General features: G+C 45.6%; 1 protein-coding gene across 1 annotated transcript in view; it reads left to right on the top strand.

The window, feature by feature from the left end:
- XRCC5 (X-ray repair cross complementing 5) overlaps positions 1–24,844 on the top strand; it is a 136,184-nt gene that overhangs the window by 76,522 nt on the left and 34,818 nt on the right. The window contains exon 14 of the mRNA XM_073634408.1: positions 6,939–7,135. Within this exon, the coding sequence (XP_073490509.1) occupies positions 6,939–7,135 (197 nt within the window). The remainder of the gene's footprint in view (positions 1–6,938; positions 7,136–24,844) is intronic.

The following is a 24,844-nucleotide window of genomic DNA, read 5'->3' as shown; positions in this document are numbered from 1 at the left end:
CAAAAAGTTCAATTTTAGCCTCATCAGACCAGAGCACCTTCCTTCATACATTTTGGGAGTCTCCCACATGCCTTTTCGCAAACTCAGAACGTTCCATTTTGTTTTCTGCTGAAAGTAATGGCTTTCTTCTGGCCACTCTGCAATGAAGCCACCACTGGGATTTTTATTTTTTTGCTAAACAAAAAAAAAAAAACACCAAAAATTTTGAAAAAAATGAGAAGTCTTTCTAAGTTTCTGTTATAAAATTTTGCAAGTAAGTAACTTTTCTTGACTAATAGGCACTGATGAGGCTGCAATGATGGGCTCTGAGGAGGCGGCACTGATAATCAGGACATTGAAGGACACAGCGGTCACAGAGCGCCCGATGCATGAAAGAGGCGAGCAGGGGGTGGGGTTTTGGGAGGACTCCCTCCCAGAACTGGACGACTGCAATGTAGCTGTCTTTTTTGGCTATAGCGCGGTCGGGAAGGTGTTATCCCTTTATGCTCCTCCTATACCAGGAGTCCTTTTTGTACTCGGAGTGAAGCCTGCCCCAAACACTTCTTATATTTTTCACAGTTCTGTCCTGTCTTCTTCTCTAGGACGGACCAGCCGTAAGCACGAGCGCCCCCTAGTGGTTCAGGAGGGAGCTCCGACGTCCTTCCGAGTCCCATGCATGCGCATTGTGCTTTCCGGTGAGCAGATGAGCTGTGAGAGAGTGTGAGGTTATTTGCGGCAACAAGAGATAATGCTGCGCATGTGTGGGGCTCATAAGAACGGCGCTTGCTCCTGTACCGCTAGGGGGTGCTGATCCGTCTTCAGCCTCGTTCACATGGCTTGATTACATCTGTGCCCCGTGAAGGGCCATTTTTTCTGGCACAGGGATGTACAGGAGTTGCATGGATCCCCGTGCCAGCAGTCTGTTATTGTCTATTGGGACGGAATGTGACATCCATGCAGGTGCCGGGCCCCCTGAATGCATGCTGGGTGTGTTTAGGGCCATGGATGTCACATTGGGAGTAGCGGCTGTGTCTGTGCAGCTGCAGCGTCTCAATGGACAACAGTGGGACTGAAAACATGGGGATGCCCGCAACATTTATGTGACATGGAAGTGAAGGGAAATCGCCCCAATGGGAAACAGGTGGCAAAAAAAGAAATGATGACGGGTTATAAGTGTCAGGTGTCCGATTTGTCCTCCGCAATATCGCAGTTCCGCTATAAGTTGCTGATCACCGCTGTTGCTAGTAAAAAGAAAAAAAAATTACATAAATATATCCCATAGTTTGTAGACACTATAACTTTTGCGTAAACCAATCATTATACACTTATTGGGATTTTTTTTACCAAAAACATGTAGAACAATACATATTGGCCTAAAGTGATGAAGAGATTTGTTTTTTTTACATTTTTTTTTTTATTGGCTGTTTTATAGCAAAAAAGTAAAAAACTTGTTTGTTTTTTTTAAAATAGTCTGTTTTTTTGTTTATTGCACATAAAAAAATAACGCAGAAGTGATCAAATACCACCAAAAGAAAGCGCTGTTTTAAATTTTATTTGGGTACAACGTCGCACGACCGCGCAATTGTCAGTTAACCGCTTCAGCCCTGGAAGATTTTACCACCTTCCTGACCAGAGCACTTTTTGCGATTCGGCACTGCGTCACTTTAACTGACAATTGCGCGGTTGTGCGACTTGGCACTCAAACAAAATTGATGTCCTTTTTTTCCCCCCACAAATAGAGCTTTCTTTTGGTGGTATTTGATCACCTCTGCTTTTTTTTTTTTTTTGTGCTATAAACAAAAAAAAGCTACAATTCTGAAAAAAACATATTACTTTTTGCTATATAAAATATCCCCCAAAAATATATAAAAAAAAACAATTTTTTTTCCTCAGTTTAGGCCGATATGTATTCTTCTCTACATATTTTTGGTAAAAAAAAAAATCGCAATAAGCGTACATTGATTGGTTTGCGCAAAAGTTATAGCGTCTACAAAATAGGGGATAGTTTTATGGCATTTTTATTAATTTTTTTTATTAGTAATGGCGGCGATCTGCGATTTTTATCGGACTGCGACATTATGGCGGACACATCGGACACTTTTGACACTATTTTGGGACCATTCACATTTATACGGCGATCAGTGCTATAAAAATGCACTGATTACTGTGTAAATGACACTGGCAGGGAAGGGATTAAACACTAGGGGGGCGATCAAGGGGTTAAGTGTGTCCTACCCTGTTTCCCCAAAAATAAGACCTAGCGTGATTGTCGGTGATGGCTGCAATATAAGCCCTACCCCCCAAATAAGTCCTTGTAGGTCTTATTTTCAGGGTAGGGATTATTTTCGGGGAAACAGGGTAGGACTTACATTGCAGCCATCACTGACAATCACACTAGGTCTTATTTTCGGGGAAACAGGGTAGGAATTGATTCTAACTGTGCGTGTGTGTGTGGGGGTGAGCTTCCAGTCACATGACAGCGATCACTGATCCCAATTACAGGGAGAAGTAGATCCCTGTCATGACATAGGGCAGAACGGGGAAACTCCTGGTTTACATAGGCACTTCCCCGTTCTGAAACTTCGTGACACGATCACCGGGAGACTGGCAGATATCGATTCCGCCGGTCACGCAGTACGCGGCGCACGTGCGTCCGCTATCCCCGCCTCTTAAAGGGGACATACAGGTACGCCCATTTGCCCACCGCTGCCATTGTGCCGACGTAAATCGGCGTGCGGCGGTCGGCAAGTCGTTAAAGTGACGTAGTGACGTATCGCAAAAAAATGGCCTGGTCATGATGGGGGGGTAAAACCTTCCGGAGCTGAAGTGGTTAAATAAAGAGCCCCTTTAAAATTACTAGCTGCAGGTGTGTACCTGTTTGAATGTATTGTTTCCTGTGAGCCCCATCTGGATTCTGCATCTTGTACAAATCACATCCAGATACTGATGCCAGCATTGTCTGTGCCGATCAATCGGCACTCCATCCCTTATTTGTTCTTCCCGTGTCCCTGATCACAAAGCGGATGATGCCAACCTGTTTCCGTGTGTTTTTCTTTTTTTTTTATTATTCTTCTCCTCTCTTGTATTGTGTGGAGTTTAATCCACAGATAAAAGCTACAGCACACAGCGGCGTCCGTGACCTCGGTTCAGAGCCCTGGAATATGGCACGATCGATCACTGGTCTCCCCGCTGCTATCAGCGGATCAATCAGAGGCTCGGCAGCGAGACAATAGACACTTCTCTCTCCGCTGTCAGCTCTCGGATTTCTAGTGCAATAACGAAATGTTCCATCTGATTCTGTAGCAGCGCGTGATGCTGACCTGTGCAGTGGAGTCGTGCATCAAGTCTTGTCCCTGTAGTCTAGCACAGCGTTTCTCAAACCTTTAACCACTTGCTGACCGTGTACTGTACATATATGGCGGCAAGGTGACTCTCCTGTGCAGGATCACTTACCTGTACGTGATCTTGCTCTTCCAGGTCTGGGGCGACCCACTCCCACTGTGATTGGACGCAGTTGGAGCCGATCAGCGGGGTCCAGGGGGCTCGCAAATCATTCGGAACAGAAGCAGAACGGCGGTCTGCCTATGTAAACAAGGAAGACTCCCATTCTGTCAGTAGGGGAAGGTAGTGATCCTGTGTTTCTGCAAAGCAGGAACACAAATCTTTGCCTTCCCATAGTACAAGCACCTCCCCCACACAGTGAGTAAGCACTTCCTAGGCACACATTTAACCCTTTGATCGCCCCTGATGTTAAAGAGGAACTGCAGTCTGCTCACATAATTTGTAATAAAAACATCTTTTGCCTTTCTAAAGCTTCCCTCCAGACACTTTGTATATTATTTTATATACTGTATACTGTGATTCGGTACTTGCCAAATATGCTGCAGAAATCTCCTTCCCCTGAGTCTGGCTGCAGCCATTTTAACTGTGGGCAGCTGAAGCTGCTGCCTGTCCACTTCTTAGATTACACAGAGGCACACCTCCAGCTCCGCAGCTCTCATTGGCCCTCTTATGACTCATCCCTCCCTTCCTGGCAAACTCTCAGGAGAGTGAGAGCTGTGCATGATGTCATAAGCCTAGTCTTTTTACCAGACCAGAAACAGGAAGTGGGCTGTATCAGGGATTTACTGGCAGAAAAAAAAATGTTTTACTATCCAAAGTTAAAACAACAACAAGGGCAGAAGATTTAATAGATGGAAAGTTAAAAAAAAAAATGACTGAAGCTCCGCTTTAACCCCTTTCCCAGCCAGTGTGATTAGTACAGTGATGAGCAGGAAGAAACCCCCTAAGGTGGACTTTTTAGGCACACTTAGTTAAGAGTAGAAATATTTTAGAGTAGTTTAGTAGAAAATTGTTTAATTATTAAACATATTGGATAAAATACATATGAAAATAGAATGTATTGTCAATTCATAACATTATCACCATATCCTATATTCGGAGTACAGATAGCTCCTTCTTCAGGGGTGTATGTTGAAGAGGAAAATGTATATCGACTTATGGGTGACGTGGTGAATTAACATTCCATCATATTACATTTAGAAACTAGAAAGAGAAGAACATCAAAAAGGGGACTGTGCTTGCTGAGTTCCTGCTTCAATATCGCAACCATCACAAGGAATATTAGAACCGCATTGGTATGTTTTTTTCCAGAGAGCCGATTCTCCGCCCTTACTAGACCCCACAGAGGGGAGATGGCCGAAGGAGCTCGCTGGGGTCAACAAAAAGATAGATCCTGAATATTGTAGGTGACAAGCAGCCAAGACAGGAGAAGGGCTCTATTGTAAAGGGGCTGATCTCAACTTTAAACAGGATCTCCAAATGAGCAGCAGCACGTCCCGACATCCAGCAGACAGCAAGCACAGTCCCCTTTTTTGATGTTCTTCTTTTTCTTGTTTTTAAATTGAATATGATGGAATGTTAATTCACCACGTCATCCATAAGTAGATATACATTTTCCTCTTCATCATGCATCCCTGAAGAAGGAGATATCTGTACTCCGAAACGCGTTGAGTGCAAGAGGATCATTTTTGTCATTTTTAGGATATGGTGATAATGTTATGAATTGACAATACATTCTATTTTCATATGTATTTTATCCAATATGTTTAATAATTAACAAAACAGTTTTCTACTAAACTACTCTAAAATAGTTCTACTCCTAACTAAGTGTGCCTAAAAAGTCCACCTTAGGGGGTTTCTTCCTGCTTTGACTTTAATATTGGATGTGGCACCATAAAAGCATAGAATTACCATTCTATTCCTTTTTTCTTTAGCACAGTGATAGTGCATATTTTTTTTTAGCACTGATCACTGTATTAGTCTCACTGGTTCCCAAAAAAGTGTCAGTTAGTGTCCGATTTGTCTGCCGTGATATCGCAGTCCCGCTATAAGTCACTGATCGCCGCCATTACTAGTAAAATAAATACACATTCCATCAATATATTCCCATAGTTTGTAGACGCTGTAACTTTTGGGCAAACCAATCAATCTACACGTATTGGGATTTTTTTTTTCGGCCAGGATGTGGAATTCCCTTCCACAGGCGGTGGTCTCAGTGGGGAGCATCCATAGTTTCAAGAAACTATTAGATAATCACCTGAATGACCACAACATACAGGGATATATAATGTAATACTGACATATAATCACACACATAGGTTGGACTTGATGGACTTGTGTCTTTTTTTCAGCCTCACCTACTATGTAACTATGTCTAAATTGATTAAGAAATGTGATTTTTTTACATTTATTTATTGTATATGTTTTGTAGCAGAAAGTAAAAAATATTATGTTTTTTTTTTTTTTTTTTTCTTTGTTAATAGTGCAAAAAATAAAAACCACAGGGGTGATTGAATACCACCAAAAGAACGCTCTATTTGTGGGGGGAAAAAAGGACATACGGTACATTTTATTTGGGTACAGCGCTGCACGACCGCGCAATTGTCAAGTAAACTAACGCAATGTCGTATCGTAAAAAAATGGCCTGACATAAAGGGGGGTAAACCTTCTGGAGGTCAAGTGGTTAAAGCATTAGAAAACCGCATTTTTTATGCAAACCGCATAAAAAAAAAAAAAATAGGCACCGGGAAGTAATGTAATGTATTTTGCTACATATTTTTAGTAAATAAAATCCAAATAAGCGTCTATTGATTGGTTTATGCAAACGTTATAGCGTCTACAAACTATGGTATATATTTAGGGATTTTTTTATTTATTTTTTAATAGTAGTAATGGTGGCGATCAGCGACTGCTATATTGCGGCGGACAATCAGACAATAACTGCCACTTTAAACATTTTTCAGGAATCAGGGATATAAATACAGTAATCAGTGCTAAAAATATGCACTGTCACTGTACTAATGACACTGTCAGGGAGGGGGTTAAGAGGAGGATCAGGGCTGCTTTGTGCAAAACCAAATGCAACAGAGCAGGTAAGTATGACATGTTTGTTATTTTTAACAAAATAAAAATAGACTTTATCACTTTAAAGGGGTGTTCCAGCCATTTTTTATTTTTTAAAGTCAACAGCTACAAACAATGTGCCGGCGGACATCGAGTGCCCGGCACTCGCAGATCGTCTTTTGCTGTGAATAATCACAGCTGAAGAGGCCCGCCGGTGACACAAGCGTGCCCCCTGCAGGCGGAATTCATGATCACGTTGTTATATATGTGATCCGGCACACGCCTGCCGCCCTGTAGCAGTAAAACTGCTATAGGGCGGTCGGCACGTGGTTAATAGGATTTTGTAGCCAGCGATGGAGTAACTTCCATTACGTAAGTTGGTAGCTGCACCTCGGTAAATCGGCAGTGACTGACAGCTTGTAGAAGGAAAAGTTTGTCACATGATGAATTGCAAGGTGAGGGTCTAAGTCCATTGAGGGCCGCTATCGTCCTTTACCTTCACCGATTTAAACATTGTACTTGAGGCCTTACTAAATCTTCTCCGTTTCTTGCAGTGCCTACAGCATAAGGCCTTCCACCCTGATGACCCCCTTCCACCTATTGACCAGCATCTGTTGGACATGCTGGAGGCTCCGGCAGAAGTTAAAGCCAATTGTGAAGATGCATTAGCCAAAGTGAAGGCCAGCTTCCCTCTGCAAGAGGCCGGGAAGAAGAGGGAGCAGAAGACGGCCCAGGATATCTTTGAAGACAAGTAGGTGCCGCATTGCGTGCCGCCTTCATTACTTTTTACTTTGTCTCCGACTGGGTTTGTAGAAGTGAGTTCTTATGCACAGCAAGGGTGTATGGCTTCTTGGGGCTGCGGGCTGTTACCTTGAAGAGAACTAATCACAATTGCTTTAATGGAAAAATTTGGATATTCAGGTCCTAAATATTCAAATTCAGTCTAGCCATGACAGGGTCTTTTTAACCACTTAAAGGTTCGCCCTATAGCAGTTTTACTGTTACAGGGCGGCACCTGTACGCCGGATCACGTATGTATACAATACATGGTCCGACACCTCCGGGTATGTGCGCCGCTGGCCGCTCACTTCCGCCCTGATTACACAGAGCGGAAGCCGATCGGCGGGTATATGGTACCCACTGTCCTCCAGCACCTGGATCGTTAGGCAGAGACACAGAATTGCGATCTGCCTATGTAAACAAGGCAGATCGTCGTTCTGACAGGAGGGAAGGGATGGAACTTGTGTCCCTGCAAAGCAGAGAATAAATCCTATCTCTTCCCCTAGTAAAAGCACCTCCCACAGTACAGTAAAACACAGGTTAGGCACACAGTTAACCCTTTGATCACCCCTGATGTTAACCCCTTCTCAGCCAGTGTCATTAGTACAGTGACAGGGCATATGTTTTAGCACTGATCACTGTATTAGTGTCACTGGTTCCCAAAAAGTCAGAATGTTCGCCACAATATCGCAGTCCCGCTATAAGTCGCTTATGACCGATATTACTAGTAAACAAATAAAAATATCCCATAGTTTGTAGATGCTATAACTTTTGTGCATACCAATCAATATATGCTTATTGGGATTTTTTTTACCAACAGCACAACTTTATTTTATTAAAAGGGGTACGAAAATACATATTGGGACTTTGCATGAGGATAGTGGGGCCGTTCAACACCCCTCCTCCATCCCGGTTCAATAATAAAATTGGGAGAGAACAAGTGCGGGACTTTAAATGAGGCACATGGGAGCAGAAGTATGAATTGAATAAGAATGCAATTTATTAATAAAATGATACAAAAATTCATATATTTACATATTAAGGCACAAAGCTCTATATATGTTGGCACATAGCTCTATAATGATAATCTGTAGTCATCAAAACAATGCATTCCAATAAGGATTTCTATTATAAACATATACATACAGTAAATTTGGAACGTTTATACGCATATAATGAATAATTGTGTACACATAACGGTAGTTGTAAGCTCTACGCCGTTTCGGGACCTTATAGCCACTCATCAGGAGCACAACCGTAGTGACCACCTATGACTAGGGGAGATAGCAGTATTGAATCATTTAACAACTTTATTTTAGTTTTGGGTGACGTGGAGAGGGATTATAACACCTGTATTATACATGGTGATCATATCCCCCCTTATGTATTTATACATGGTGATCATATACCCCCTTATTTATTTATGGTGATCATATCCCCCTTATGTATTTATACATGGCGATCATATCCTCCCTTATGTATTTATACATGGCGTTCATATCCCCCTTATGTATTTATACATGGTGATCATATCCCCCCTTAATCTCTTCTTCTCAAAACTCAGCAAACTTGTTGCTTAAATGCATGTTTAAATATACACGTTTAGAAAAACATGAGCATGGGTGCATTTTAAGGAGTTGTATCTCCAGTATAGTGCATATGTGCTTGGCTAAATCCTGCAGGTCTAGTATGGGGCCAACTGCAGTGAAGCAGGTGCTTGCTTGCAAACTAGCTGAAACGTGCATTTGCTGAAACGCACGGTTGCAGAAGATACAGGTTTTTATATATTTGCTTAAATATACATGGTTATACATGTTTGCATAAGGATACATGATCATGGTTGCACAAGGATGCATGGTTATTCATGTTTGCATAAATATACATGGTTAAACATGGTTGCATAAAGATGCATGTTTGGACATGGTTGTATAAATAGACATGGTTATTCATGATCGGATAAAGATACGTGATCGCATAAAGATGTATGTTTGCTTGGATATACATGGTTATACACAATCGCATAAAGATACATGGTCGCATAAAGATGCATGTTTAGACATGTTTGTATAGATATACATGGTTTTACATGGTCGCATAAAGATACATGGTCACATAAAGATACTTGATTGCATAAAGATGCATGTTTATACATGTTTGCTTAAAGCGGAGTTCCACCCTTCACTTCCCGATTCCCTGACCGAGGATGGCGGCGGGGGCAGCCGAGAGCCGAGCGATTGATCGGCTTCGGCTGCCGAAATCGCTGGACCCTGGGACAGGTAAGTGTCCATTTATTAAAAGTCAGCAGCTGCAGTATTTGTAGCTGATGGCTTTTAATATTTTTTTTTAAGGTGCAGTTCCTATTTAAATATACATGGTTATACATGACCGCATAAGGATACTTGATCGCATAATGACGCATGTTTATACATGTCTGCATAGATACGTGCTGCATAATGTTGCATAAACACGTTTCATAAACGCATACTTGCTTATTGCGAAAATGCGTGTTTCCATGGACACATGTTGCATGAATGCGTGTGTACAGTGCAAGCTTTCATATTTTGCCTAAATGCATAGTTGCATAAGCACATGCCTCCATAAATGCATGCTACCATAGATGCATATTGCTTAAACGCATGCTGGCATGTTTTCATTTATACTGCATACATATGTTTATTTACATTAAGCTTTATACATACGTACTTGTTTTCCCGGGAGTACATACATATGTGCTTATTTGCATAGGACTACATGCATATGGGCTTATTTGCCTGGGGGCACATGTGTGTGTGCTTTTTGACCTTGTACTGCATACATACATAAATACATGCATGAATGGCAAGAATACTTGTATACCTGCATGTTTGCATACCTAAGTACTTGCATGCCTAAGGGGTTGCATAGAGGTAAACCAACTTTGTTTTAGGCCTACATCCTTGGAGAACTGTATATTAGGTTGGATAATATAGTTGCTGCATTATTTACCTGTTATACCAGTTAAATGGTTCCAGAAAAGAGAGGCAGCTGGGGGAAGCAGGGGCACCGCTTTCAGGGTGGGGATCTGGCAGTGTCCACGATGGACAGTGGTTTCGGGTGCATCTGCGTGTGGTGTTTGTCATTGCAGTGTTTCCTGGCGCATTCATTTTTCCTCAGACTGCAGTCACATCACCTTGATCATGCCTGATCTCGGTTGATTGAAGCCTAAGCACGATTAAGCCTGGTTAGTATATAGATGGGAGACTGCCAGGGGATACCAGTTGCTGTAGGCTTTCCTCACCTGGGTGAGGGAGGCATCTGAGGCTGCTGGATTTTGAGAGTATTTCAGGCCAGAAAATCTTAGGGCAATCTCTGAGGTGGTTTGTTCCATCTTTAGCCGGCAGAAACCTGGTAGGTTAAGTGCACCTCTTGGGACTGTCTAGGTCTGTCACAGAGTCGTCAGTCTTTTGCTCTGCATTTGCTCTTGGAGCAGAAGTTATGGGCTCATTATTGTGAGACAATTAAATAGCAGCAGTTCCAAAGCCAAATAGGGACATGAGGTCTATCTTAAGATCTCAAGCCGCTGAACATCCTTCTGTTTCAGATAGGCTAGACTGTTCAGCGATGACCTCTCTGCAAGAGGTAAATTTCGGGGTCTATAAACATCTGTAAACAGACATGTTCGTGTGACAGTTTGTTTCCAGGCTCATCAAAGATTTCTGTAATTGCAGTGGAAAGCCTTTTTTTTTTTTTATTGTGAATCTTCCCTTTGGGTTGACCACAGCTCCGAAGGGTTTTCAAAGCATCTAGCCCCAGTGCTGGGCTTGCTGAAGACACCTCAATACTCTTTACCTCAATAATCCTTGCTCAGGAAGCAGTCAATTCTAGGGGTTCCTTCAATATATTTCTACAGGAGGTAGCTGTGTTTAGGTCAAAGCACGTTCTCTTCATACAGTCCTACTCCAGGTCTTGGTAGAGGTTCATTCTCTGTCTGGAACTTGAAGATCCAGGCATTGCATTGCCTGAAGGCTTTGTTTCCGCGGTGTTGCAGAGCAAAAATTGGTGCTTGATATTCTTCCTTTTTAGGAGTTTGGAAAATAATAACCACTGATGCCAGTCTTTTCTAAGTCACTGGCTACAGTTCAGTGGGCTTGGTCTCCACAGGAAAGAATACTGTCCAATAGCTTGGAATTTTTGGCCAGTATGCCTTGCTCTGGATTATAGGACAAACCTGTTGTAGGTTCAATCTGGAAATGCCTCTGTAGGCATATATTGACCACCAGGGTGGCACCGGAGGTCATGCGACTCAGGAAGGTGTACCACATTCTGTCTGGGACAGTACAAGTGCTGTCTCTATCGCCAATACATATTCCAGGAATAGGATAGTGGCAAGGTTATCTCTGCAGGGGAATCTACTAGATTCCAAGTTCTACAAAGTTTGGGACAGGTGTGTCCGGGACAAGAGTCCCACTGCCAAAAGAGAGTACATGTACTGGTAACGCCTTAAGGTCTGGTTCTCCCTTATTTGATGTTTTTTTTCCCCATTTCGGATTCTGCCACATCTTTTGCGAAGAATCCGTAAGGTGGTAACACTGATATTAGTGTTGGCCGAATTAGCCCAGGGGGGGCTTGGTACACAGGCATAGCGAGTCTTGCGGGGGTTGCTCCTTTGGACACTCCCAGTCCAGCAGGACCTGATGGTCTTGAGTCCTGTATCTCATCACTGTTGAGCCCCTGGAAGCCAGCTTCGGGGAACTTCAATTACAGGACTTGAAAATATTTTTTTGCCTGGGGTGAAGTCAGAAAGTGGCACCCGCAGAAATATGTGGGTGGGAGATTTTCTTTTTCTTTCTCCAATCGGTAGAGGAAAGGAGTTTGGCTTTAAGTACCGTTAAGGGTCAGAGTTCGTCCCTATCCATTTTTTTTCAGGGCCAGTTGTTTCTCACTCCCTGTTTCATACCTCATACAGCATGTAACTTGGACAGTCCCGCCATGTCAGGCCATTCTTGTGTCCTTGGGACTTGAATGGATCTCGACTGTCCTTGCAGAGGCCACTTTTTGAACCAATCGGGGGATTCTGTTGGTCCTTTTATCTCAGAAGATGGCTTCTTTGGTTGCTATCACTTCACGAAGAGGAGTGTCAGAGTTGGCGGCTCTTTCATGCAAGGAGCCATTCTTGGTCTCACATCATAAGGTGATGTTGCTTCCTCATCCATTTTTATTGCCTAAAGTGGTTTCTAGTTTTCATTTGAATCAGGACAGTGTCTTGCCTTTTATTTTTCTTCTAATCCACAGTCGGCAGGAGAAAGATCGCTACCTACTCTAGAGGTAGTTCAGATGTTCAGGGTCTACTTGAGTTGTCGGCACAAGTCGGGAATCCTGGTTTGTGCTGCCAGAAGAGCCCAGGAAGGGCAGGCGGCATCCAGGTAGAATATTTAGCAGTGGATCTGCCAGTTTATCAATAATGCCTATGGTTCAAATGGCAAAAAACTAATTTTTTTTTCTGGGGAGAGATTCTCTACCAGGTGTGCGAGTATCTTGGGCCATCCATCATCGGATGTCAGTGGCCCAGGTGTACAAGACCACTATTGGGTCTTTTGTTTATACATCTACAGGGTTTTTACCAGGTCGATGTCAGTCACATAGAGGATACTGCCTTTGGCCTCAGCGTATTACAAATAGCAGAGTAGGTCCTTCTTTGGTGGCAGTTTCTATGATGGTGTCTCCCTCCCCTCAGGGGCATTGCTTTGGGACATCCCAGATAGTAATTACTATAGCTGCTCTGTGTCCCGTGATGTACGTTAAAGTAAATAAAACATTTTTCTACAGCCTACCTGTAAAATCCTTTTCTTGGAGTACATCACAGGACACAGAGGCCCCTCCCCTCTTTTGGGAATTGCTTGCTACAAAAGTGAGGCCTGTATAGGAGGGGTTATATAGAGGGGGGACTTCCTGTCTTTTGGGTGTGCTAGTGTCCATTCACCTATAGGTGGCATATATAACCCATATAGTAATTACTATAGCTGCTCTGTGTCCCGTGATGTACTTCAAGAAAAGGATTTTACCTGTAAGCTGTAGGAAAAAATCCTACTTTTATGTGATCGGAGCTCCACTATAAAAAACCAATGGCACATTGTCTCTGGCATTTTCAGGGCCGATGGGTTAAAGCCGCTGTTGAAATTTCAGCATTTAACAACAGGAGAGACTTCTCAATCTCAGCATATAATTAGCTGCTGTTCGGCTAAATGTCACAGACCAATTACAATGGTCTGGCACTTGTATTACAGAGTGCTAAGCATTCTGTCTTTGTGGGGTTTTTTTGTTTTTTTTTTTAATGCCGCTGACATCCTTCTTGCAGCAGTAAAGAAATAACAGCAGGCAGGTACTGGGGTGGCTCAGACATTAGTCATTGAACCTCTGCTGCAGCCGTCTGGTGATGCACAAGCCGATGACACGTGGGGACATTGCCAGGAGGGGGCTACATAGTGCAAAGGATCTTGTTGTATGAAGCCAAGAGTTCCTCTGTGATTATTTGGCCCTCTATACTAATAATTATTGTATTTTGGCACCAGCATTTTGGCTGTTGCTACATCTGCTTCTATCCGTGCCCTCTTGTGACAGTTCTGGTGCCTGAGTGGCCAGTTGCCAAGATCCAGCACTGATGCAGGAGGACAGAGAGTGAATCACATAATCCAGATTGGTAGACGAGGATAAAAAAAACTATAGTGCTGCCCGGTACTACTAGATGTAGAGAATTTTGAAAGCGAGGAACGGGTGGAAATGAGGGAGAAAATCACTGTTGTGAATGAGATAGACTTTGGGAATTGCTGTGGTGATGTCACAACGCAGGGGGGCGTGGTTAACATGCTTCAGAGCACATGCTCCGCCCTTTTTTCAAAGCCAAGCTTCCTGAAGACTACCAAAGCCACTCAGCTGCGAGAAGTGGCTTGTGCTCCATGCTTTAGCCTGACATTTCTGGCATCATTCTCCAGCTGCTTCCCTCATGAACTTAGCAGTTACCAGACACTTGCCTGCCGATCTCTGCGCACACTCCAGCTGCTTGCCTGCCGATCCCTGCACACACTTCAGCCGCTGGCCTGCCGATCTCTGTGCACAGTCTAGCCGCTTGCCTGACTTTTTCTGCACACAGTCCAGCCGCTTACCTGCCGAACTCTGTGCACTGTTCTGCCGCTGGCCTGCCGATCTCTGCGCACCATCCAGCCACTGGCCTTCTGATCTCTGCGCACCGTCCAGCCGCTGGCCTGCCGATCTCTGCACACAGTCCAGCTGCTGGCCTTCTGATCTCTACGCACCGTCCAGCCGCTTGCCTGCCGATCTCTGCGCACAGTCCAGCCGTTTGCCTGCGGAACTCTGCGCACAGTCCAGCCGCTTGCCTGCGGAACTCTGGGCACAGTCCAGCCGCTGGCCTGCCGATCTCTGCGCACAGTCCAGCCGCTGGCCTGCCGATCTCTGCGCACAGTCCAGCCGCTGGCCTGCCGATCTCTGCGCACAGTCCAGCCGCTGGCCTGCCGATCTCTGCGCACAGTCCAGCCGCTGGCCTGCCGATCTCTGCGCACAGTCCAGCCGCTGGCCTGCCGATCTCTGCGCACAGTCCAGCCGCTGGCCTGCCGATCTCTGCGCACAGTCCAGCCGCTGGCCTGCCGATCTCTGTGCACAGTCTAGCCGCTTGCCTGACTTTTTCTGCACACAGTCCAGCCGCTTACCTGCCGAACTCTGTGCACTGTTCTGCCGCTGACCTGCCGATCTCTGCGCACCATCCAGCCGCTGGCCTTCTGATCTCTGCGCACCGTCCAGCCGCTGGCCTTCCGATCTCTGCACACAGTCCAGGCGCTGGCCTTCTGATCTCTACGCACCGTCCAGCCGCTTGCCTGCCGATCTCTGCGCACAGTCCAGCCGCTTGCCTGCGGAACTCTGGGCACAGTCCAGCCGCTGGCCTGCCGATCTCTGCGCACAGTCCAGCTGCTGGCCTGCCGATCTCTGCGCACAGTCCAGGCGCTGGCCTGCCGATCTCTGCGCACAGTCCAGCCGCTGGCCTGCCGATCTCTGCGCACAGTCCAGCCGCTGGCCTGCCTATCTCTGCGCACAGTCCAGCCGCTGGCCTGCCGATTTCTGCGCACAGTCCAGCCGCTGGCCTGCCGATTTCTGCGCACAGTCCAGCCGCTGGCCTGTCGATCTCTGCGCACAGTCCAGCCGCTGGCCTGCCGATCTCTGCGCACAGTCCAGCCGCTGGCCTGCCGATCTCTGCGCACAGTCCAGCCGCTGGCCTGCCGATCTCTGCGCACAGTCCAGCCGCTGGCCTGCCGATCTCTGCGCACAGTCCAGCCGCTGACCTGCCGATCTCTGCGCACAGTCCAGCCGCTGGCCTGCCGATCTCTGCGCACAGTCCAGCCGCTGGTCTGCCGATCTCTGCGCACAGTCCAGCCGCTGGTCTGCCGATCTCTGCGCACAGTCCAGCCGCTGGCCTGCCGATCTCTGCGCACAGTCCAGCCGCTGGCCTGCCGATCTCTGCGCACAGTCCAACCGCTGGCCTGCCGATCTCTGCGCACAGTCCAGCCACTGGCCTGCCGATCTCTGCCCACAGTCTAGCCGCTGGTCTGCCGATCTCTGCGCACAGTCCAGCCACTGGCCTGCCGATCTCTGCGCACAGTCTAGCCGCTTGCCCGCAGAACTGCGCACAGTCCACTTGCTTGCCCGCAGAGCTCTGCGCGCTGGCCTGACGATCTCTGCGCACAGTCCAGCCGCTGGCCTGCCGATCTCTGCGCACAGTCCAGCTGTTTCCCTGCCGAACTCTGCAAGGTGCTATCAGCTTCCTGGAGATCTTCCATACCGAGACACTTCCAATGACATGCCTATTCTACATCACATGCAGTAAGTGCATTACTTTTTCATTCCTCTTTTTGCCTAACAGCCTACATTTAGATGGGTGCGCCATTTCTCTGTTCATATTGCATAATCCAGAGTAGCTGGATGTACTGGGTTGTTCTCTTTTCTTCCAGCAGAAAACTGAACAATGGGTAGAGAAAGGAAGGTGGGTCTATGTAGGTGAGGGCAGGTATGAAAGTAAACACGTAGGTGAGTCTATGGTCATACACACACACACACACACACACACACACACACACACCACTGGGTTCTGGTAGACATTGCACCCGGGCATACCCTGTGCATGCGCACATGTGCCACAGGTTTCAACCAGGTCCTATAAACCTGCAGCACATCTGTGCACATGTGCAAACCCCAAGGTGAGCATACGCCCTTCAGCTAAACACTGCCTACTGTGATGTGAACTTTCCAGGAAGCAGTGAAGGACCTTACTTTAGGAAGTTTTGCCCTGAAAAAGGTCAAAAATATATATAATATATTTTTAACCAGGGGAAACCTTTTTTAATTATGTAAGTGGGAAGGAAGGGGAGGAAGGATTAAAAAAAGTTATTGCAATAGGTGAAAGTCAGCTTTAACCACTTCAATACCGGGGACTTCCCCCTTTCCAGCCCAGGACAATTTACAGCTGTCACACTTTGAATGACAATTGCGCGGTTATGCAATGCTGTACCCAAACTTAATTTTTATAATTTTCTTCCCACAAATAGAGCTTTCTTTTGGTGGTATTTGATCACCTCTGGGTTTTTTTTATTTTTTGCTAAACAAGGCAGCACTGATGAGGCACTGATTGGCAACACTGGTGGGCATTGATAGGTGGCACTCGTGGGCTTTGATAGGTGGCACTGATGTACTGGTGGGCACTGTGGGCACATATGAGGCGGCTTTGCCTCTCCCTGCTCAGGACCGGTGTCCCTTCAACAGAATCCGGTGATGAGCTTTTTTTTCTCCTCACGCTGTCAGCATGAGAAGAAAAAAAAGACGATTACCGATCCTCTGTTTACATCACTTGATCAGCTGTCACTGGCTGACAGCTGATCACGTGGTAAGGGGTCGGGATCGACCCCTTACTCCAATCTGTGATCACCGAAGTCTCATTGACTCGGGTGATCACCGCGCGCGCCCTGCACGGGGGCGTGGCCAGATTGCAAAGGGGAGGACGTCTATTGAAGCCCTCCCGGCAAAGCAGATCCACGCTGTAGCCATTCCAAGTTCCCGTGCGTCGGCTTTCTGGCCGAGCCGGTGATGATGTCACATGCGCGCAGGAGTAGCTGTTTATGGCACAGCTCTGAAGGAAGGGCACGGGTATAGCGTTCCTCCAGAACGCATGCGTCTGTGAAGCCACCGGCTGCATCTAAAATAAATAGGAGATGCAGGTTTAGGAGATATTTACAGTACCTACAGGTAAGCCTTATTATAGGCTTACTTGTAGGTAAAAATCATACATGGGAGTTTACTCCCACTTTAACTCCTTACAAAAAAAATAGTAAAAATATTAATAAATAATAAAAGCAGATAAAAAAGTTAGCAACAAATGATGAAACGGATGATACTTTTCTCAGTTGAATAAAAAAAACGGCAAAACTCAAACATGCTATAAAAGTGCTCATACAAACACTTAGTTGTGAATGCAGATAGGTGGACGAGCCATTCATTGCCCCACAGCTGCATGCAAGGAAATGCCTCCTGCCAGGATAGCGCAGGTTGGTTTGGACTGGAATTTAGACATGGCCAGAGCTGCCTGTTCACTTCCTGGATTTACACAGAGGCACACTTCCAGCTCTGCAACTCTCATTGGCCCTCTTATGACTCATTCTCTTTACCCTCCTGGCAAACTCTCACGAGAGTGAGAGAGAGAGAGAGATGTGCATGATGTCATAAGCCTAGGCTTTTTACCAGACAAGAAACAGGAAGTGGGCTGTATAAGGGATTTGCCGGCAGAAAAAATAATGTTTTACTATCCAAAGTTAAAGCAACAACAAGGGGAGAGAATGTAATAGATGGAAAGTTGAAAAAAATGACTGAAGATCCACTTTAAAGTGGTTGTAAACCTCCTGAAATAAAAAGGAACAAAGCATATCCTTCTATAGCATGTACTTACTTTGATCCAAAGCACCACGTGCGATTTCTATCTGCTCTCCTTCCTTTGCTATATCTGCATGAGTCACTTCAGCAGGTCATGTGGACACACAAGCACAGATGCCCCCCCAGCACACAGCAGGTGATTAACAGCCTCAGATGTGCATGTTTCCCTATGAGTAGGGAGTGTGTCCTTTCCCTTCACTCAGGTCTCAGATTACACTCGGCTCCCCGCTCTGTGCAGTTTGTGATGTCACATCCCCACCCCCTGCCTTTTGGAGCTGAGAAATGCTGTGTAAAATGTGTGCTTTAGGAAGCTGTAGACGAGAGAGGACTGCGGATAAACAGGTACAACTTATATAGGGGGGGTGTGCATCACCTGAGGATAGTCATTCTGTGGGTCTATGTAAGGATTTGCATTTATTGCCCTTAATTGAGACGATGAAAACTCACCCATGTACATTTTTATAGGTAATGAAATCTTATGTAGTACACATTTTTGCACCGATACCGCCACGCAGAAAACATCCGTGTTGGTGCTCGCGGGGGGGATGATAAGCAGCTTTGCAGCGGCAGTGAACTGGTTAGTGCTCCGTAGCCCGAGGCCAGACACGTCAATTAAATTCTGCACTCAATTTCTATAGGGCTGCGCGCCGATCCCCGCGTTTGATTACAGCCTGGCTTCCTGACAAGCGCTGTGATTAGCTGATTGCAAATTATTGATTTCTCTGGCCAAGCACAATACGACATCCTTCTTCTGTCTGGCTTTGTGCTGTTCACACTCCCCGCTGGCAGGGGCCCGGAGGTTCTGCTCCTTTATAGAGCCAAGTGCTGCACACAAAGGCTTGAGAGAGAGACCCCCGCAACTCCTCCGCACATCGCCCCCTATTCTCTCTACACTGCTATTATAAAACCAGCGATCAGTGTCTGGATTTGGGTTCGATTTGTGAAGATAATGTATCCCGGGTCGTCTTTTTTTTGCTGCTCGTGAAAAATAACAGATACCCAGGAATGTCAGGAGCATGAAATACAGAGAAGATATCGGGATACTTTATTCTTTTGAAGGCGTTATGATAAAAAAAGTAAAGACGCCCCACGTTTTGTTAATGTTAGATTTCCTCTTTTGATTCGTCTTTCAGTACAGTGGTCAGATGATCGGATGTGTGTGATCGTGTCTAATATGTTACCTGCGGGTTTACCTCTCCTGGTGCAGGACCAAGCCAGTTAGTCTGAACCAGTGGTCTCCTAACTGTGCCCAGGGGGCCGAATGGGGCCCTTTGCCTACTTTCATCTGGCCCTCGGGGCATTATTCTCCCTACTAACGGCAACAGTGGGGCATAGTTCCTGCCATTGACTCAGACAATAGGGCACTATTCCTCCCACTGACACCAATGATGGGGCACTATTCCTCCCACTCACCCCAATGATGGGGCACTATTCCTCCCACTCACCCCAATGATGGGGCACTATTCCTCCCACTGACACCAATGATGGGGCACTATTCCTCCCACTCACCCCAATGATGGGGCACTATTCCTCCCACTCACCCCAATGATGGGGCACTATTCCCACCCCACTGACACCAATGATGGGGCACTATTCCTCCCACTGACACCAATGATGGGGCACTATTCCTCCCACTGACACCAATGATGGGGCACTATTCCTCCCACTCACCCCAATGATGGGACACTATTCCTCCCACTGACACCAATGATGGGGCACTATTCCTCCCACTGACACCAATGATGGGGCACTATTCCTCCCACTGACCCAATTTTGGGGCACTATTCCTCCCACTGATACCAACAATGAGACACTATTCCCCCCACTGATACCAATGATGAGACACTATTCCCCCCACTGACACCAATGATGGGGCACTATTCCCCCCACTGACACCAATGATGGGACACTATTCCCCCCACTGACATCAATGATGGGGCACTATTCCCCCCACTGACATCAATGATGGGGCACTATTCCTCCCACTGACACCAATGATGGGGCACTATTCCTTCCACTGATACCAATGATGAGACACTATTCCCCCCACTGACATCAATGATGGGGCACTATTCCTCCCACTGATACCAATGATGGGGCACTATTCCCCCCACTGACATCAATGATGGGGCACTATTCCTCCCACTGACATCAATGATGGGGCACTATTCCTCCCACTGACATCAATGATGGGGCACTATTCCTCCCACTGATACCAATGATGGGGCACTATTCCTCCCACTGATACCAATGATGGGGCACTATTCCTCCCACTGATACCAATAATGGAGCACTATTCCTCCCACTGACACCTATGATGGGGCACTATTTCTCCCATTGATACCAGTGATGGGGCACTATTCCTCCCACTGGTACCAACGATGGGGCACTATTCCTCCCACTGGTACCAATGATGGGGCACTATTCCTCCCACTGGTACCAACGATGGGGCACTATTCCTCCCACTAATATAAACAATGGGGCACTATTCCTCCCACTGATACCAATGATGGGGCACTATTCCTCCCACTGATATGAACAAATGGGGCACTATTCCTCCCACTGACACCTATGATGGGGCACTATTTCTCCCATTGATACCAGTGATGGGGCACTATTCCTCCCACTAGTACCAACGATGGGGCACTATTCCTCCCACTGGTACCAACGATGGGGCACTATTCCTCCCACTGGTACCAACGATGGGGCACTATTCCTCCCACTGGTACCAACGATGGGGAACTATTCCTCCCACTGGTACCAACGATGGGGCACTATTCCTCCCACTGGTACCAACGATGGGGAACTATTCCTCCCACTGGTACCAACGATGGGGCACTATTCCTCCCACTGGTACCAATGATGGGGCACTATTCCTCCCACTGGTACCAATGATGGGGCACTATTCCTCCCACTAATATCAACAATTGGGCACTATCCCTCCCACTGGTACCAATTATGGGGCACTATTCCTTCCACTGACACCTATGATGGGGCACTAATCCTCCCTTTGATACCAGTGATGGGGCACTATTCCTCCCAGTGATGGGGCACTATTTCTCCCATTAATACCAATGATGGGGCACTATTCTTTACACTGATGTCAACGATGGGGCACTATTCCTCCCACAGGATCCACCCCTACTGGTGACTAGTCCTTTTCCCTCGGATTGCCTTTTTTGGGCACACCTCCCACAGTTACAGGTCCTCATTAAAGGGTAATGTATGTTTATTTCTTCCACTTAGCTGGAGCTCCTGCTTTGGGCGTGTTTATAGCTCGCTGGTACTTGTAGTTGCCCGGCTTCTGTAGCCATATGAGCCATTTTATACATTGGCTTCACTTTTTATACCCTCCCAGCTGCTCGGCTCTCCAGCTGAGTGCTTTTCAGGGTGATGCAGAGACGGTAATGAGAGGCGGAGGAGAAAATACATTTCATTTCTCATCGCATGAATTGGGCTGTAAAGTTTTGAGCTCGGCGGCCAAACGAGCGGCTCGGCGGCTGCTCCGCAAGGCTGACTCCGGTTTATGCCTGGCCTTCTCTGCGAGGGGTGAAATTTACACGGCTTGTGAACAGGTGCAGAAATCTCTGCCGAAACAATCCTTCAACTGAATGGAGCACACTTAATTAAGCTCGGAGGTTTGTGACAGAATGAGTTATTGTTTCCTTTCATGCATGAAGAATGATGCCGCTTAACCCTGTCTGAACCACGTATCCCTGTATGGACGCAGAGCTCGGTGCTGGACAGTGAGCGCTACTTGGAAGAGGATTTTAAATATTGTGTAAAGCTACAGCGGGTAAAATAAGTATTGAAATTTTTCTTGTTAAATATATTTCTAAAGGTGCTATTGACATGAAATGTTCACCACATGTCAGTAACAACCCATGCAATCCATACATACAATGACAGTTCAGAAATGAAGTTCTGTGTAATAAAATGGAATGACACAGGGAAAAAGTATTGAACACGTGAAGAAAGGGAGGTGCATAAAGGCATGGAAAGCCAAGACACCAGCTGAAATCTATCAGTAATTAGAACGCAATCCTGCCCCTTGTCAGTGCAAATTAATATCAGCTGGTTCAATCTCAACTGACGGTCTATAAAATGGTGTCTCATCACCAAAGTGTGAGACATCTCATGATGGGTAAAAGCAAAGAGCTCTCTCAAGACCTTCGCAACCTTATTGTTGCAAAACATACTGATGGCATTGGTTACAAAAGGATTTCTAAACTTCTTAATGTTCCGGTGAGCACTGTTGGGGCCATAATCCCAAAGTGGAATGAACATAATTTCACCATAAACCGGCCACGACCAAGTATGCTCCTCGCAAGATTTCTGACAGGGGAGTAAAAAGAATTATCATTAGAGTTGTCCAAGACCCTTTGTGGAGAGCTTCAGAAAGACCCAGAATTAGCAGGTAAAATTGTTTCAAAGAAAACAATAAGTAATGCACTCCCCCGCCATGGCCTGTATGCACGCTCACCACGCAAGACTCCATTGCTGAATAAAAAGCATGCTGAAGCTCGTTTAAAGTTTGCTGCACAACATTTAGACAAGCCTGGGAAATACGGGGAGAATATAGTCTGGTCAGATGAGACCAAAATTGAACTGTTTGGATGCCATAATACACACCATGTTTGGAGGTCAAATGGCACATCACCCCAAAAACACCCCCCATACCAACAGTGAGGTTTGGAGGTGGGAACATCATGGTGTAGGCCGGGCTGTTTTTATGGTACTGGCAAACTGCATATTATTGAAGGAAGGATAAATGGAAAAATGTACCAAGACATTCTTGATAAAAATCTGCTATCTTCCAGGATGATGAAGTTGAAACGAGGGTGGACATTTCAGCAAGACAATGATCCCAAACATAAAGCCAAGGAAAAACTCAATTGGTTTCAAAGAACGAAAATAAAGCTGCTAGAATGGCCAAGCCAATCACCTGACTTGAATCCAATAGAAAATCTATGGAAAGAACTAAAGATCAGAGTTCATAGAAGAGGTCCACGAGACCTTCCAGGTGCCCCTGGACGATGTAATTCTCTTACGAACCGCGTAGGGTGGAGCATTGGAGCACTTTAAGGAATTGTGTCTCCAGTATAGTGTGCGTTTGGTCTGCAGAAGCGTATCTTTTTCTTTTTTCGCTGTTCTGAAACAGCATAGAGGCTGCATTGGATGCATATGTGCTTGGCTAAATCCTGCAGGACTAGTATGGGACCAGCTGCAGTTAAGCAGGTGCATGCTTGCAAACTAGCTAAAACGCACGGTTGCTGGAATGCACGATTGCTGAAACGCACAGTTGCTAAAGATACATGTTATACATGTTCGCATAAAGATACATGGTTGCATAAAGATACGTCTGCACAAAGATGCATGTTTATACATGGTTTGCATAAATATACCTGGTTATACATGTTTGCACAAAGATGCATGTTTTTACATGTTTGCATAAATATACATGGTAATACATGTCTGCACAAAGATGCATATTTATACATGTTTGCATAAATATACATGGTTATATATGGTTGCATAAAGATACATGGTTAATGTTGCATAAACACGTTTCATAAACGCATGCTTGCTTATTGTGTAAATGCATGTTTCCATGGGCATGTATTATATAAATGCGTGTTTACAGGGATGCACGCTTTCATGTTTTGACTAAATGCATAGTTGCATAAGCACATGCTTACATGCTTCCATAAACGCAGGCTTCCAAAAATGCATGTTGCTTAAACACATTTTGGCATGTTCTCATTTGTACTGCATACGTATGTTTATTTAAAAAAAATTCTAGAGAAAAGAGGCTTGATTATTATGTGTATAAAATATGTACCTATGAATTCGTGATTGTTCTTCAGCCCCTAAAAAAGCTGCAAAAAACTATATGTCCCAAACAGAGGGGGGACCGATAAAAAGATGGGGCTTACTGAAGAGCAATACACGTGAAGGTTAATTATTCAAAAATGTATTAAAGTGGTACAAAAAATAGAACACATGGATAAAAGAGTATAAACCATTTGCTCAACTACCCTAAATACAGATTGCTGACTGGCCTGTGAGGGTCAATCGGTACAACCATAGACTGGGGGACAAAACAACATGTGACAAAAAAATGACAAACAACAGCGTCCGGACGCAAAGGAAATTGATGTCTGGACAGCCAACCACCAATGGGATTATCCAGCTATTGCTGAGTATGGCAATTTAGGCTGACATCAACCCCCCGGGAAAGGCTCGAGCCAAGTAGGGAAAGGAAGAGGCAAGAAGAGGAAGGAAATAAGGGCGCTATAATCCTATATGGACTGTACTGGGGAAATAGTCCTGTATATGGTCTGTTAACAATGCTGAGTAAGTTGGAGGAACCAATCAAGTGCTGGCGATGACAGAGTCTATTGATGCGTGTATAGTGCTGACGTGTACACTGGTGAGAAGATATTTCAATCAGCATCAGCAAAAAGCAACATTGGTAATGATGTTAGTGGTACACAGAGAGTGGGGACATCGTAGTACATTACCACTGCCGAGTCACGGGTAAGTACCATCAGACACTTCGGAGGCCGTACAAATCATCCACTGTGTTCTGCTCCCACTTGATATAGCGTGCTGTCACTGGAGAATGCATTATGCTGGCAGACAGTTGTGAATCCATAAGTGTGCACCCGGGAGTCCTCCCCTGTGGTGGCCTTGACCTACCGGTCGTATTCCATCC

Source organism: Aquarana catesbeiana, linkage group LG06 (genome assembly GCF_042186555.1).
Source record: "Aquarana catesbeiana isolate 2022-GZ linkage group LG06, ASM4218655v1, whole genome shotgun sequence".
Classification (NCBI taxonomy): domain Eukaryota; kingdom Metazoa; phylum Chordata; class Amphibia; order Anura; family Ranidae; genus Aquarana; species Aquarana catesbeiana.
The sequence above is the reverse complement of the archived record's forward strand: the minus strand, read 5'-3'. Positions and strand labels throughout refer to the sequence as shown.